This window comes from Montipora foliosa, chromosome 10 (assembly GCF_036669935.1).
Source record: "Montipora foliosa isolate CH-2021 chromosome 10, ASM3666993v2, whole genome shotgun sequence".
Lineage (NCBI taxonomy): Eukaryota > Metazoa > Cnidaria > Anthozoa > Scleractinia > Acroporidae > Montipora > Montipora foliosa.
The window spans coordinates 7286960-7300115 of record NC_090878.1 but is presented as its reverse complement, the minus strand read 5'-3'; the positions used below and the strand labels follow the sequence as shown (position 1 = coordinate 7300115).

At 41.0% G+C, this 13156-nt stretch overlaps 3 protein-coding genes across 4 annotated transcripts; 1 reads left to right on the top strand and 2 right to left on the bottom strand.

Annotated features, from left to right (window-relative positions):
• The first annotated feature begins 1965 nt into the window (after positions 1 to 1965).
• On the top strand, positions 1966 to 4643 carry LOC137973650 (dynein light chain Tctex-type-like). Its single transcript, XM_068820499.1, has 2 exons — positions 1966 to 3265; positions 3925 to 4643. Exon 1 carries the CDS (start codon positions 2555 to 2557, stop codon positions 3179 to 3181), a length of 627 nt encoding a protein of 208 aa, XP_068676600.1. The 5' UTR covers positions 1966 to 2554; the 3' UTR covers positions 3182 to 3265; positions 3925 to 4643.
• A 1001-nt stretch (positions 4644 to 5644) lies between these two features.
• Positions 5645 to 6879, bottom strand: LOC137973651 (dynein light chain Tctex-type protein 2B-like). The gene has a single exon (XM_068820500.1). It carries the CDS (start codon positions 6675 to 6677, stop codon positions 6105 to 6107), a length of 573 nt encoding a protein of 190 aa, XP_068676601.1. The 5' UTR covers positions 6678 to 6879; the 3' UTR covers positions 5645 to 6104.
• Positions 6880 to 10978: 4099 nt separating this feature from the next.
• Positions 10979 to 13120, bottom strand: LOC137973222 (dynein light chain Tctex-type 5-like). Of its 2 annotated transcripts, XM_068819998.1 has the most exons (3): positions 12845 to 13120; positions 12660 to 12691; positions 10979 to 12176 (listed from the first exon to the last, which is right to left on the bottom strand). In XM_068819998.1, the coding sequence occupies exon 3, from the start codon at positions 12099 to 12101 to the stop codon at positions 11517 to 11519; it is 585 nt and encodes a 194-aa protein (XP_068676099.1). In that variant the 5' UTR covers positions 12102 to 12176; positions 12660 to 12691; positions 12845 to 13120; the 3' UTR covers positions 10979 to 11516. The 2 variants fall into 2 exon arrangements, with proteins under 2 accessions (XP_068676099.1, XP_068676100.1); XM_068819999.1 differs by lacking the exons at positions 12660 to 12691; positions 12845 to 13120 and adding an exon at positions 12210 to 12599 and having other exon boundaries at positions 10979 to 12115.
• Between the last annotated feature and the right edge of the window lie 36 nt (positions 13121 to 13156).

Below are 13156 nucleotides of genomic sequence, written 5' to 3'. Positions count from 1 at the left end.
CTCGGAACGTCTTACCTCGTCCTTAACAGTTCAGCTATCAAGCAACGGCATCGATGCTTGTTTAATTTCACGAAAAACCTCTCTCGTTCGATGTCACCCGCCATCTGACCTTGGATTTCTCGCATTTAAGTCTAAGAACCCATTTCAAATAGCGCTGTTAAACAGTAATTAAGTGTAAGCGCCTATTGTTAAACGTTAATAATCATTCTAAGAAGAGATGCTCCCGTATGAATAGCAAATGTAAGTCGGTGTACGGGTCCCGTACGAATAGCCACTGACTTTCTTGGGGGACCATTAAAGTGAAGTGAAGTGAAGTGGTGCATTTATATAGCGCCTTTATCACAAACGTCTCAAAGGCGCTTTACAATGATCAGATTAAACTATTAAGATTGCAGGCAAGCTAAAAAGGAATGCATGAAATTTTCGGCCGCTGTTTTGGTTCCGGGGCCCTATTCTGTTTTCTACAAAAATTTGGTTTTATCAAGGGAGTTGATAATGTAAATTGGTCACCGTACAGAGAATCTCTGTACGGTGGCCAATTTACATTATCAACTCCCTTGATAAAACCAAATTTTTGTATACTACTTCCCCACCGACGCAGCACCACAGTTTCTTTAGAAACTACCCCTTCATTCATTTCCTATTCTGTTTTCTGTTTAATTAACGACGGTGCCTACTAATTCACCGGCTAATTCAAAGGTATTTTTGCGAGGTTTATTGAATATGCGGGAAAAGCAGATCTTAATAAGTGTTATTGAAAGCCAAAAAGAAAATTGGGCGTGACCACGCATTTTTCGAAGATAATTAATCAACAATATCTGTAAAAAGCTTCAAAATACAAAGAAATGTATGGTGTTCTTTTCCAAATTGAAGCTTACTTATCTCTGAAAAATGCATGGTTATACCCCCAATTTTCTTTTTGGATACCAAGAGCACTTGCTAAGTTTGCGTTCTCCGCATAGTTTTGAACCGCGCAACAATATCCCTGCATAAATAAGCACCACCCATAGGAAATCCGAGTATCTCGAGATGCGCAGAAAGTATGCGCAATAACAATAGTAGGCAAAGTCCTTGAGTAGGGCTGGGCTTAGTGCTCCTCGGGTAGAAGGGCTGGCACAGAAGTGAGAGCACTCTCCATCCCCGCAAGTGTGCCCCTGGTTCAATTCTTCGCCGTGCTCCAAGACAATTTGATTTAAGTTAATTTGATATGATTACTGTAAAGTATGGAACATCAATAAAAGCAAGGTGACACACGCTAATACCAACCCGGTGTGGCCAACACATCATGCATGCGCACAACCATTTCACCCGGTCAATTAACAGCCATGGACAGCAGTTTCGGCCTTTTGGGCCTCGTCAGCATGGTGTAGCTAACATACGAGGCGGGTGTGTTTAGCACCCCTTTTAGTTTATTTATTTATTTATGACATTTTGAGCGATGACAATCCCAAGGAGGACAAAGAAATAGGACATGAGGTCCTAAGTGGCACCCAAATAAAGTTCCTCACTATTACTTAAACTCGAAGTTGAAACAAAGCTAACTTATGTTTAAAGGAATCGTTGCAATTTTCTAAGATCAAAAGTGGTGGTTCCATTCCCTTGGGGGGTTAAGGAACTGATATCTCATGTCTATTCAAAAAACAACTCGAGTAGGAGTTATGCATCAGGATGGGGGCAACTTTTGAGCCTACGTTTCAGGGCTCTCGATCCGAGGCGCTGGCCAAGAGGATCGCAGCTCTGGGAACGAGAATGACGTTATCGTAGTTCTTTACTCAGAAATAAATGCTGTTCACTTTTTTTTCCGATTTCTCTTTGTACGAAATAAAGATACAAGAACTGGCGGTCGTTTGCTGTTCTAATTTGGCATGAAAGCGGCACTCATAGAGCTCCAAAAGTACAAATCATAACTTCGCTGAAATAACTACTGCATTGGACCTAAGGGCAACAAAGCCGTTTAAAACACACTGATAGGTCAAACACTGCGTGATCAGTCCTTACCAGTAACAGAAACCAAAACCGAGATGGAACGTATAAAGAAAGAGATTTTAGGCAGTTGTTAGGCAGGTCCTCCTACTGACTTGCAATAGCCAGTCCAATATTGTCCTTTGAAAAATCAATGCCAGAAAAAATAAAAGGATTTCAAGGGCCTCGTTGTTGCTGTATAAGCAAGTTCGCGACAATGTCGCAAGTTCAATTAATTTTAAGGACACTCTAACCACACAATGCGAAAAGCATCAGTGTAATCTCCGAAAGAATTTTGTTTACTTGGTTGAAATCTATGAACAACGTATACTGTCAATTTAGCAAGAGGGCAGATCGAACCATGTAACGTAATTAAGTAAAACGCTGACGTTACTTGCGTGTCCAACGCCACAGTGTTAGGGATATCGTGATTACGATTAATATTGCGTGAGACGCGCTTTTGCAGGGATTTGTTCATCGAGCGGAACCGAAAAGAATACTTTAATTCACGAAGAACCCGAAAGTATCAAGATATTTGACCCGAGAAGGAGGTGTGAAGAAGGCGGGGATCCATAGAGAAACGGGTTTTGAAATGGAGTCCGAAATTTCTACAAGAAAAGTGATTCAGGAACTTGAGGGAATAACTCTTGCAAAAAACACTGCGGCCAGAAAAAGAAAAGTTTCATTGTTTGAGGCAAAAGAGCGTCTGAAAGGAAGGGACGAAGATAAAGGGATTGCTGTAATGACACATGCTGATTATCCGTTGCGAAGTCGCTCTCGATCGCTTCCGGTGGATCCAGAAAAAGCGCGTTTGCAGTGTGGATTTGTGAGGGATAAAGTGACAAAGGTGATTCAAGAAGTGCTGGAGACTAAACTGAAAGGCAAAATATATGAAGCCAAGGAATGTTCCGTGCTAACGAAACAGCTCGTCAGTATTATAAGAGACAGGGTGTCTACTCTCGATTTGAAGAAGTACAAGCTGGTTTGCACTTGCCTTGTCACGAAGAGGCTTAAACCCGCGCCCTCGTTGCAAAGTGGCTGCGCTTGGGATGAAAGTGTAGCAGCAATCGATGAAGACGGTTTTGCTGAGTATGTTTACAAGAGCGACGAATTGATCGCTGTTGCTTCGGTGTACGGGATCCACGCAAAGAAAGGGCTAGAGCGCGAGAAGATGAACAAAGCGATTAAGGGGTTTATTCACGCTCCTATTCCCGAGTAAGAAGAAGCCAAGGCGAGAACTGTCTATACAGGGTCCTTCAGGCGAGACTTAATCACGTCCATTTTAGAGAAACAGAGTAAAATGGTACTTTGATTTTACACATGTTAGTGCATTGGAGACAATAACATGCAACCACGATGTTGATTTAACTGAGATTGTCAACAAGAACTGCTTTCAGCGACAACAACGAAATGCTTTTTTAACCCTCAAGCCATTATTTCTGAGAGTTAAACTGACCTCACGAAGGCTGCCAAGCTGTTTACATTCATCGAGACCATATTTCATCTAAAGTTTGCAAAGACTCGTAAATTTTAAACTTGTCAAACGATGGTACAGAAGTTGCGGTTGTCATGTTTTATGGCAAACGTGACAAAATTCTTGTTCAAGCTCACTTTTCGTTTGGTTATATCGATATGAAAAGGTTAAAAAGCTATTAATCATAAAGATACACCCTGTTTACGACCTTTTTAAAAATAATTACATGCAACTAGTCGACCATGACAATCTTCATTTCAATAATCAAAGAAGTAGAAGGACATGAATCGAAGACAGCTTATTTTTTGACTGTTTAAAGCCGCATATGTGTGGAAATGAATGCGTAGTTAAATGATACTGTATGACAGACTCATGGTTACAGCTCATGCGATTCGCCAAAAAAGGTCTTCAATCCTCGCGTGACAACGATGACTGCTCCAATATGATGCAATGAGATGACTTATTGTTCTCAACATTGTTCTCAACAGATTTGTCAATGACGAATACTTGGGTGATTCAATGCAGTTGCTATGGAAACACGGCTATAAAAATACGATAAATACTTGCTCATGCTCACGAAATTAGCCTGCGAACAGCAGACGCATTTCCGGTCGTCGCTTCAAGCGACGACCGGAAATGCGTCTGCTGTTCGCAGGCTACACGAAATAGACCTAATCGGCAAACTCAATGTTGTACCCAATTCAAACCCTTTGGGAATAAAACGTTTTGTTCCAGGTATTTCCATATCATTTAAATATGAATTCTACATTATCATGCAATTTCAACACACAAAGAATCTTAGTCCCGGGAGATTTGAATTGGGTGCAACATTGAGTTAGCCGATTAGGTCTATTTACTCGCGTTCAGACGATTTCGTAGAGTTATGGCGTGACCTAAAGTAGTCTTTAAGTGGTCGATATTTTAAAGTTTGTAAAGCTCTATGAACGTCACCTAAAGTGAGTAAGAACCTGGCCAAAGCTCCCTGTTTAGCGACAAAGGAGAAAAAGAAGAAATGAAAGGAAAGGAACTTCATCGTTCTGGGCGCTGGAGCACTACGGACACTGTAAACCGAAATCTTAAAAATTAAACCAAGTCAAATCAAATGTGAAGGCTTCTACCACGAAGGCGTTTAACTAAACAAGCGACTCCAAAACTGACAAGCATTCGACACATCTAATTGTCAATAAAGTTGATAAGAGAACGCGAATACATTACTAAATGTCATTGTAAATTGTTACAGAGTAACAAACTATTAATCAAACGTGGGGAAGGAAGAGGTCATGAGTCCCCCCCTCCATTAAATGTTATGAATTTATAAGCATGTAAAATAATATTAATGCTATATTCCCAGAATATCAGTCTAATAAAACTGAGACTAATAAAACTGAGACATTTCGTGCTTGTCATTTCTTTGAATATCGAGTTAAGATCGCCATTTTTTGGTCGTGACTAAATAACTAACTGGTCTTTTTCGGAACTACAAGCCCAACTGGTATTGCGGAGGAAGACACTCTCTTTTCGAAGAGGTTTACGTTTTATGTTGCTTTTATCAAAAAACAGTTCCAAGATCTACTGGAGTTTCACAGACCAATAAGTATTTCTTAAGCATGAATTGTCGCGAAAAGTGTCTTGGATTCCGTTCAAACCATTTCACGGTCGAATCATTAAAAAGTGTGTTAAACCATCAAATCGGCTTCAGCGAGGAAAAAAGCACATGACGTCACTTCTCCTCCAACGCTAATGTCTCCGACCTCAACAATTTTCCTGTGTAATGGTTTCGTAAATAGGCTTTTCAGACCTAATAAGCTTTTTTCTATCAAGCGTCAATGGCCATAATAGTGTTTAAAGCGGGCGTGATATATCACAAATGTTGAAATCACAGCTTTGACGAATTCTAACTGCGCAGGACCCAATCGTCGCTTGGAGCCGTCTCCAACTTTTTTCAGCGAAAGAACAATTTGATTTCAGCCGAGCAAGCTTCAAGGTACAAGAACTCCTACTTATCTCAGTTAAGCATTGCACAAGCTTTTATCTGGGTGCTTAAAATATAAATATTTATGCCGGTTATACTCTGCATCTTTTACCTACAAATAATAACAAATAGACAATGTCTATGGTATAAAATGAATTGGAGTCATCTAATCACGATTTCATCTGAAGTTCACGTCTGAGGGTGAAGTCCATAACAGTTCCCATGGAAACTATGAGTGGTTTGCGTATAGCTTTTTTTAATCCCACTGCTTATAATTTCACATTGCTGTCGATTGACTTAGAATAAACACAACTTGGATTTAACCCTTCACACAGTGCACAACTCAATAAACTTTACCAAAGATGATGGCACACCGCTAAGAACACTGTAAACACTCTATACATCAAATGATGACGATAATTGATTGTTTGACTATTCACGCCAGAGTGATCCTGCAACACACTTTGAACACTGTCGATTGGTTGAGGAAGCGAAAAAATAGAATTTTATGTTGTTTAAAGTCTATCAAGGGTCTATCAAAACGACCTCCGCGTGGCCGATATTTTTCTCCAAATACGTACCTTAAAAACCACTTGTAGAGCTGTATGACTAAGATATGCGGCTGAAGCACACAGTTTAATTTCAGCGTCTATAAGAAATCCAATCCCCTTCGGTACTCAGACACAAACTGAAATTCTACTCTCTATAAATACCAAAAACAACAGCAGATGCAAACAGATCATCGCTACAAAACGAAGATGTGGCCATGCGATCCGTAGCAGTGTCCCATAAGCACCGGCTGGCCACTCGTACCCCTTGATTGTTAAGTTTACCGATGGTCACCAGACACACAAGCTTGAATCTCTCAAACCCCAGCAATTTGACCTTCTCTTTGATTTCGTCTACTATAATCGGCAGCAGAGACCTGCATTTGTCGGCATCATAAGGCATTCCTCTCAACCGCTTTTCCAATACACTGTCGATGATATCTTTTACATCCTTGGATCTGAATCGTTTCTCCGCATCTGGACACAATTTGTACGTGTTTGCAAGTCGCGGTCCTGGAGCTTGTAAATCGACCTGTCCAGATTGTTGCGTCCTTGCATTCATATTCACGGACCTTCGGTGAGCTGCAGGCTTCGTCGACGAACTTGCTGAATATGTACGCTGCCTAGCTGCGTTAGGATCAAGTATATTTACCGCTGTTTTCTGAACATCGGTAAAAGCCATCGAGCTTCTTCGGCTCGAAACATCACTTGCCGGCATCATCGGCGCCGGTTCCTATTCCTTTCGTTACGAAATAAAAATCTTTGCCGTAATTGATCTGTCTAGGCTCTTTGACCTATACTCAAGTCACGTTCGCTCAAAATTAAACACAAGTGAGATTAGGTTTTAAACTCTATCCACGTAAAAAGGAATACTTATTTCCGCCCACTGCTAAACCTTTTGATCCTGACAGGAGCATAAATTCCCTTCTTATTTCCTGTACTTTATCCGCTCCAATGGGTTTCATTGTGTTACAAAGGAGGCCTTTAGGGTGAAGACGGGAATTAATGATGTTGTCAATATTGCTACTTATGGGGAAGGTTAAATGTCATTGACAGACTTTATTGAGAATAATCCGTGGTATGCATGAAGATTTGCACGAACACATCTGGAACAAGCAGAACCCAATTTTCACAAGTTAACATCACGCTAAGGAAATTTGGGTGTTTGTGGTCCATTGTTTCCAATCTCGTTCCAAGAGCCTCCGTTACCCTTAGGTACCCCCTTGGGAATTGGGTAGATACGTTATGTATGGGGACCTACATTGCTTGGCCTACTTAGTTTTCACCTACAGATTTTTTTTTGTTAAAATGGACAAAATCAGGAAAGGAAGTGATCTACGAAAAGAAAAGACTGGCTCGATGCCATGTTTGTTTACCTTCGTGGTCTTCGATGCATGACGTGTGCGTGATATGCGCGAAAAAATGCGCAGTAGCAATGGGCGCGAGTTTGATTACGATCTGATTTGCATGGCACTTGTTTTTCTAGTTGAAGGTGTAACGTGTGAATGCATACGTGCCAACTCTCCCGGATTATCCGGGAGTCTCCCGGATACGGAACGAATCTCCCGGTCTCCCGTACGGGTCATTAAATCTCCCGGATAAAAACGACTCTGAACTATTCACAGACGTTTCTCCATTCTAGACTCAAATTGCAAAATCGATTTTTTCAAACTCGTTTCATTGTTTCTTAATGCACTTCTTTATCTCAGAGTTTCAAACACACGTTAATAGAACTAAACAAAATGACTTCCTTAAGCTATCATAGCCATATAACCGATTGATTGATTGGATCTCCGATTAACCAATAAAAATTCTTGACATAAGTACCCTGTTTTCCTGCAAATTCACAATGGCGGCAGAATATTCTTGTATTCTGAAGGAGCTGCTGGGGAATGGGTGGGTGCGTTTAAGGGGGGGGGGGGGGGGAGGAGGGGAGGGGAGTGGGAGACCGGCTGGAAAAAAATCTCGAGATTTTAGATCTCCATAGGTTGGCATCTCTGTGAACGTGAATGTGAATGAAACGAAAGTGTTGAATGTGTGAACAAGCACCTCAAGCAACCCAAGGTACGGTCCCCAATCAATACAATACATACTTAATTGACAGCTCCCCATAGGGCCAATGAAACACAACGAAGCGACGGAACAGAACAACAACCACTGTTAAGAATCCCAATTGGCCGGAGGCAAACCAGTTGATTATTTACAAGTGCAGCTGGGAAGTTGAACCAGGGACTACCAGGATCAAATTCAACGAGTGGTCAGAGCGGGTCTTGAAACCGGGATATCCGGATCTCAAGGCAAGAGCTCCAATCACTGGGCCACACTGCCTCAACTCAAGCCACCCAAGCAATTCAAACACCTCAAGCAACCAAAGTGCGTCATTTAAACCAAGTATCTAAAGGTACGGTACAATATATTTACCATACATAGCCTCCGTTTCCCCCGCCCCAGACTTCTCGCGCCCCTCGAAATCTCTCGCGCTCCGCAACATTTGAACCGGCTACTGCATCAGCCTCCCACCATGGAGTCTCTCGCTCGATTCTCGCCGGACTTAGAGTCATGCACAAGTTTGTTTCTCTTCCATTTTTCTTTGATACAAGCAGCGTTCCTGTGGTTTGAGTGTTTTGACCTGATCATGAACTTCATGGAAGTGTCAACTGTATTTAGCGTTGAGGCACAGACTGGGAACACCGCTGTACAGAAATCAAATCAAATCGTAGGTTGTTTTTTGAGGAGAGGGGAAAACGGAGCACCCGGAGAAAAACCTCTCCGAACAGAGAACCAACCAACTCAACCCACATCTAAGAGGGTCTCAATGGGGAAGTGGCTTTTACGAATTTTAAACATTTTAAGGCTAACGGTTAAATTTTTCCCGTTACGGTTAACTGAAATTTTAATAATTATCAGTAGCCCATGACCTCTTGTTAATTACCCGTGTTTACATTACTATATATATAGTAGTTAATTTCCATTGATGTGGAGCCTGACCAAATCATGAAAATTGCGAGAGCTGTCAAAACGTCAAGGCGGCTGTCAAGTCTGTCAAAGTGCGTGGTACGATCCATTTCAAAGACACATTCGCCATTTCCGGCGTTGTGAAATGACAGTAATTAGCCTAATTAGTTAAACGATACGCAAATGGAGTTCTTTACGAAGATCAGGCTATACCAAAACATTGGTCAAACCAGTTCTCATGTATGGTTGCAAAACATGGAAAATGAACGAAGGTGATGCTAAGAAAATCGATGTGTTTCAGAACCAATGCCTGAGAAGGATAATGAAGATTAAATGGCAAGATAAGATTAGTAATAGAGAGCTACTGGAAAGGGCTAACGTGGAGAGGTTGAGTGAAGAGGTAAGAAGAAGGAGATGGCGATTCATTGGACACATCCTCAGACAACAACCTGACAATGTCTGTGTTACAGCCCTGACATGGACCCCAGAAGGAAAGAGAAAGAGAGGCCGGCCAAAAACAACCTGACGGCGCACAGTAGAATAGGAGAGGTCCAAAGCAGGGTTGCAGTCCTGGAGAGAGGTGCGCACTGCAGTGCAAGACAGGAATCGATGGAAAGCTCATGTGGAGGCCCTACGCGCCGCACCAGGGGACTGGTGAAGGTGAAGGTGAATATAATATAATAATAATAAGCCTGCATCATTAACTTGACCCCTCTGATTAGCTGATGCCTAAGTTGGTGTTTGCCTGTGAATCGTTAGTCGATCCTTAGGTTTAAGGCTATGAAGGGGTTTAGGCTTTCCCATCTCACCCGTGAAAGAATCCCGGGATACTCACGTTAGGCCAATTCACTATCTCGATAGCTGCGTTGCCAGCGTGGTTGTCCTGATGGTGTAGTGGTCATCACACCCTACCGGTGTTCAGGGGGACGTGGGTTCAAATCCCGCTCAGGGAAATTCTTCATGTTTTTCATTCGACACAATTAATCAATTGATTTACAGGATGGGTTTCATTTCTTCATTCTACTGTATATATATATATACAGTACTGTCTGCAGTTAGTTATATATATATATATTTTATTTTTATTTTTTTTTTTAAGGATAACCCTTTTCAGTTTGTTTCACTGCTAAAGGTCAAATTTAAAGCTTTTTTACGCCTAACGGTTAAATTTTGACCCTTTCACGGCTAAAGGTTAACCCTATTCAGACTCTCGTGTAACGAAAGCTTAGGAATCAAACTCGCGCCAAATTGGTGGGAGAACCCCAGCACTAAGTCAATTGACACATTGAGAGTTGTAAAACAATTAAAACAAATATCAAAGTTATTACTTCAACCAATCACAGCAAAATCACAGCAGGTCGAAACAGCGCAATGAACCAATCCAAATTCGAAGCAATCCTGTGTAACTTGCTCAAAGTGGTTTTGGGGTTTTTTTTTCTCATTTGTTGATAAACTGGAGCGAGACTTTTTAAATCAATCACCAAGCGTAGCTATTGCAACTGAGTAATTACTTTTTATTAGAGCGGTTTTCAAATGAGTGTCGTAAAACCAAAACCAAAGTAATTACTTTGGCCAATCAAAAAGGACGGAGACAATCCAGTAAACCAATCAAAACTCAAAGTAATTACACGTAGCCGACACAGAGCGCGGGAAAATGTGCACGCCTTGGTTTTGGTTTCACTTCTGATTGGTTGAAAAAGTGTCGCCATAACTTTGAACCAATCACTGAGTGAAGCAATGCAAATCCAAAGTAATTTGCTAATTTACTCTCGACACTTAATTGAAAACCGCTCTATTACAGTGTTATTACAGCTTTCGGTTCCGCGTGCTTTCATTTATAAATAAGTATTTGAAGTTATTGAGTTACGTAATATTCAGTAAATTTAACCTACGACTGACAATTACCGGGCTTTGGGTAAACTTGAATAAATTTGCTATATGTTGGCCGAGTACGTTTCGTAAAGAACCCAACCACTTTTCCCCAATAATTATTAACCCCAAGCTTATCCGACTGAATTAGCAGCTAATGTCATAACATTATATGATCTCGCAAATGCAATTCCTATGAAAAGTTAGTTTGCAAGTTTAATATTCATTTGCCTTCAATTGATAGAATTTATACCACACTGAGAGCAAACTAAACTGATTGAATCGTTACAAACACCGGCTAAACGATCAAACACTTGTTGGATTACAAAATCTGATATAAGTGTGTCTTCAAAAATGTTTCATCCTATATCGTGTGAAAATCACCACCGTTTTGTCCCGGGTTTTGGACTGCCAACCCATCATTCATTCGTCGTAACTCAAGGCCATGGAATTTGGCTCAGTTTATGTCACATATCTGTAAACAAGCAATTCTAGTTCATGAAGCGATGAATGGTAGCAAAAGCCGGCTACCAATACCTAAACTATGTTTCAAATAAAACCTAACTGAAGACAACGAAAGTGAAACTCTGAAATGAACAAACAGAGAAGCAATAATTCACGTTTCCGAACCGGACTAAATGCAACCAATCATGAATGCAAGCCAACTCTAACTACCCGCAACTAGAGTAAATAGAAGAAATATTGTTTCTGAAAAGTTTTTTTTTTTCAATTATTTTTAGAAGCGAACTGTGAAAACAGTGCAAACCGCGAATAGTGTTTTGCTCCTGAAGCTTGCAGAAACAAAGTTGTCTGCCTCGGGATCCCACAAACACTGACTGGTAATTTCAATGCCTTGATCTCGTATTTCTCCAATAAAGACTACTGCTAGTACCTTGGTTTGCTCAGGAGTAATCGCTTTGACTCTGGACTCTACTGCTTGACTTATTTCTGTGCACTGAATCCCGCACCTCTCGCTGTTGTACTCGCAGTCAAACAGAGATCTGTCCATTTCCTCTGTTATGATATCCTTTATGGCCTCTTGGGATTCAACTTCTCCTTTAAAATCTTCCAAATCAGCAATATCGTTGGATGCGTCGGATCGAGGAGTAAATTTACTCAAGTAGTTCAAATCAGTTGTCGGTGATTCATCCCCAGCCCCGTGCCATGTCGAAGATCGCTGCCGAGTATCACAACTCGCGATACCTGATGCGATGGAATTGATGCTTGTTATGCGAAGGCGATCTCTTTTCTGTTTCCTTAAAAATGGCTCTAGAGAGGTCAATGTCACCGAACGCCTCCTACCTGTCCTTGTTCCACTCATAATGATTTGTACAGCTAGTAATGGAGCCAAGAATGAGTTTGATGACCTTTGATTTACCCAGAGACCGAAAGACCACTGAAAAAGCGAGGAAAAATAAATTTGTCGTACCTACTCGCTAAACAGTGGCTTTGCTGTGTTTGCCATTGAGTTGAACTTAACAATATCACGCACTATGCTTAACAAATTGAGGCTGGACCAACCAAGGTATTTTCAGGGATTTGTGTATTGAAATGCTAGCATAATATACAAAAGCCTATCCCGACGTGGCGTTTAAGAGGATTATTGTAATCCATCTTAACGTAGATTAATTAATATACATGATGCTGCAGCTTCTTCTCAAAAGATGTCTATGTATTGACCACATTTCGGTCAGTAGAAATGTCAAGAGTTCATTTGAGGAATTCAACAGGTTTTCTCGAAGATTTTTGTCAAATGTATTGAAATCAATACCTGAATGCTTTCAAAGCATCCGTGGAAGTAATCGATTCAACTAGATTAATGAAAACCACGTGTTCCATGTGTTCCCTGCAAGACATTTCATTTCCTAGATTGACTTACCCGGGTTAGATTGGTAAGCAATACAGCAACACCTGAAAAGAAGATGTTCAGTTTGGTGAGGCGTACTCTGACTGAATCCTCTATTAATTCAAGCAACACTCCTTGCGAAGGTCAAACCTATGAACGTTTAAAACAAACGCTATCACGGTGGGCTTCAAAAGCGGTGTCGCACGCGAGTTACGAACATTTCCTGATCCTCAGTTCAAGGAACTTGAAGGCAACAGTGCTCAACTGGGTGAGATAGATGACAAGATAGTTTCGGGAATCGGAGGTTTGGCACGGAATGATTCCTGATCCATGAGGAACCTAGACCAAAAGCAAAAGCTTTCTGTCTACAAAAAAAATGCCCTCAAAAAAAAAAATTAAATAAATAAACGATTATGTTTCAGGTTGAGTTTCATGAACCCTTAGTTGTGCGAGAATTTTCGCGACTATGTCATGAATGCAACCTATTACTACCGATATTTGAATCCGCAGGCTTAATTAAAGTCTTTGTG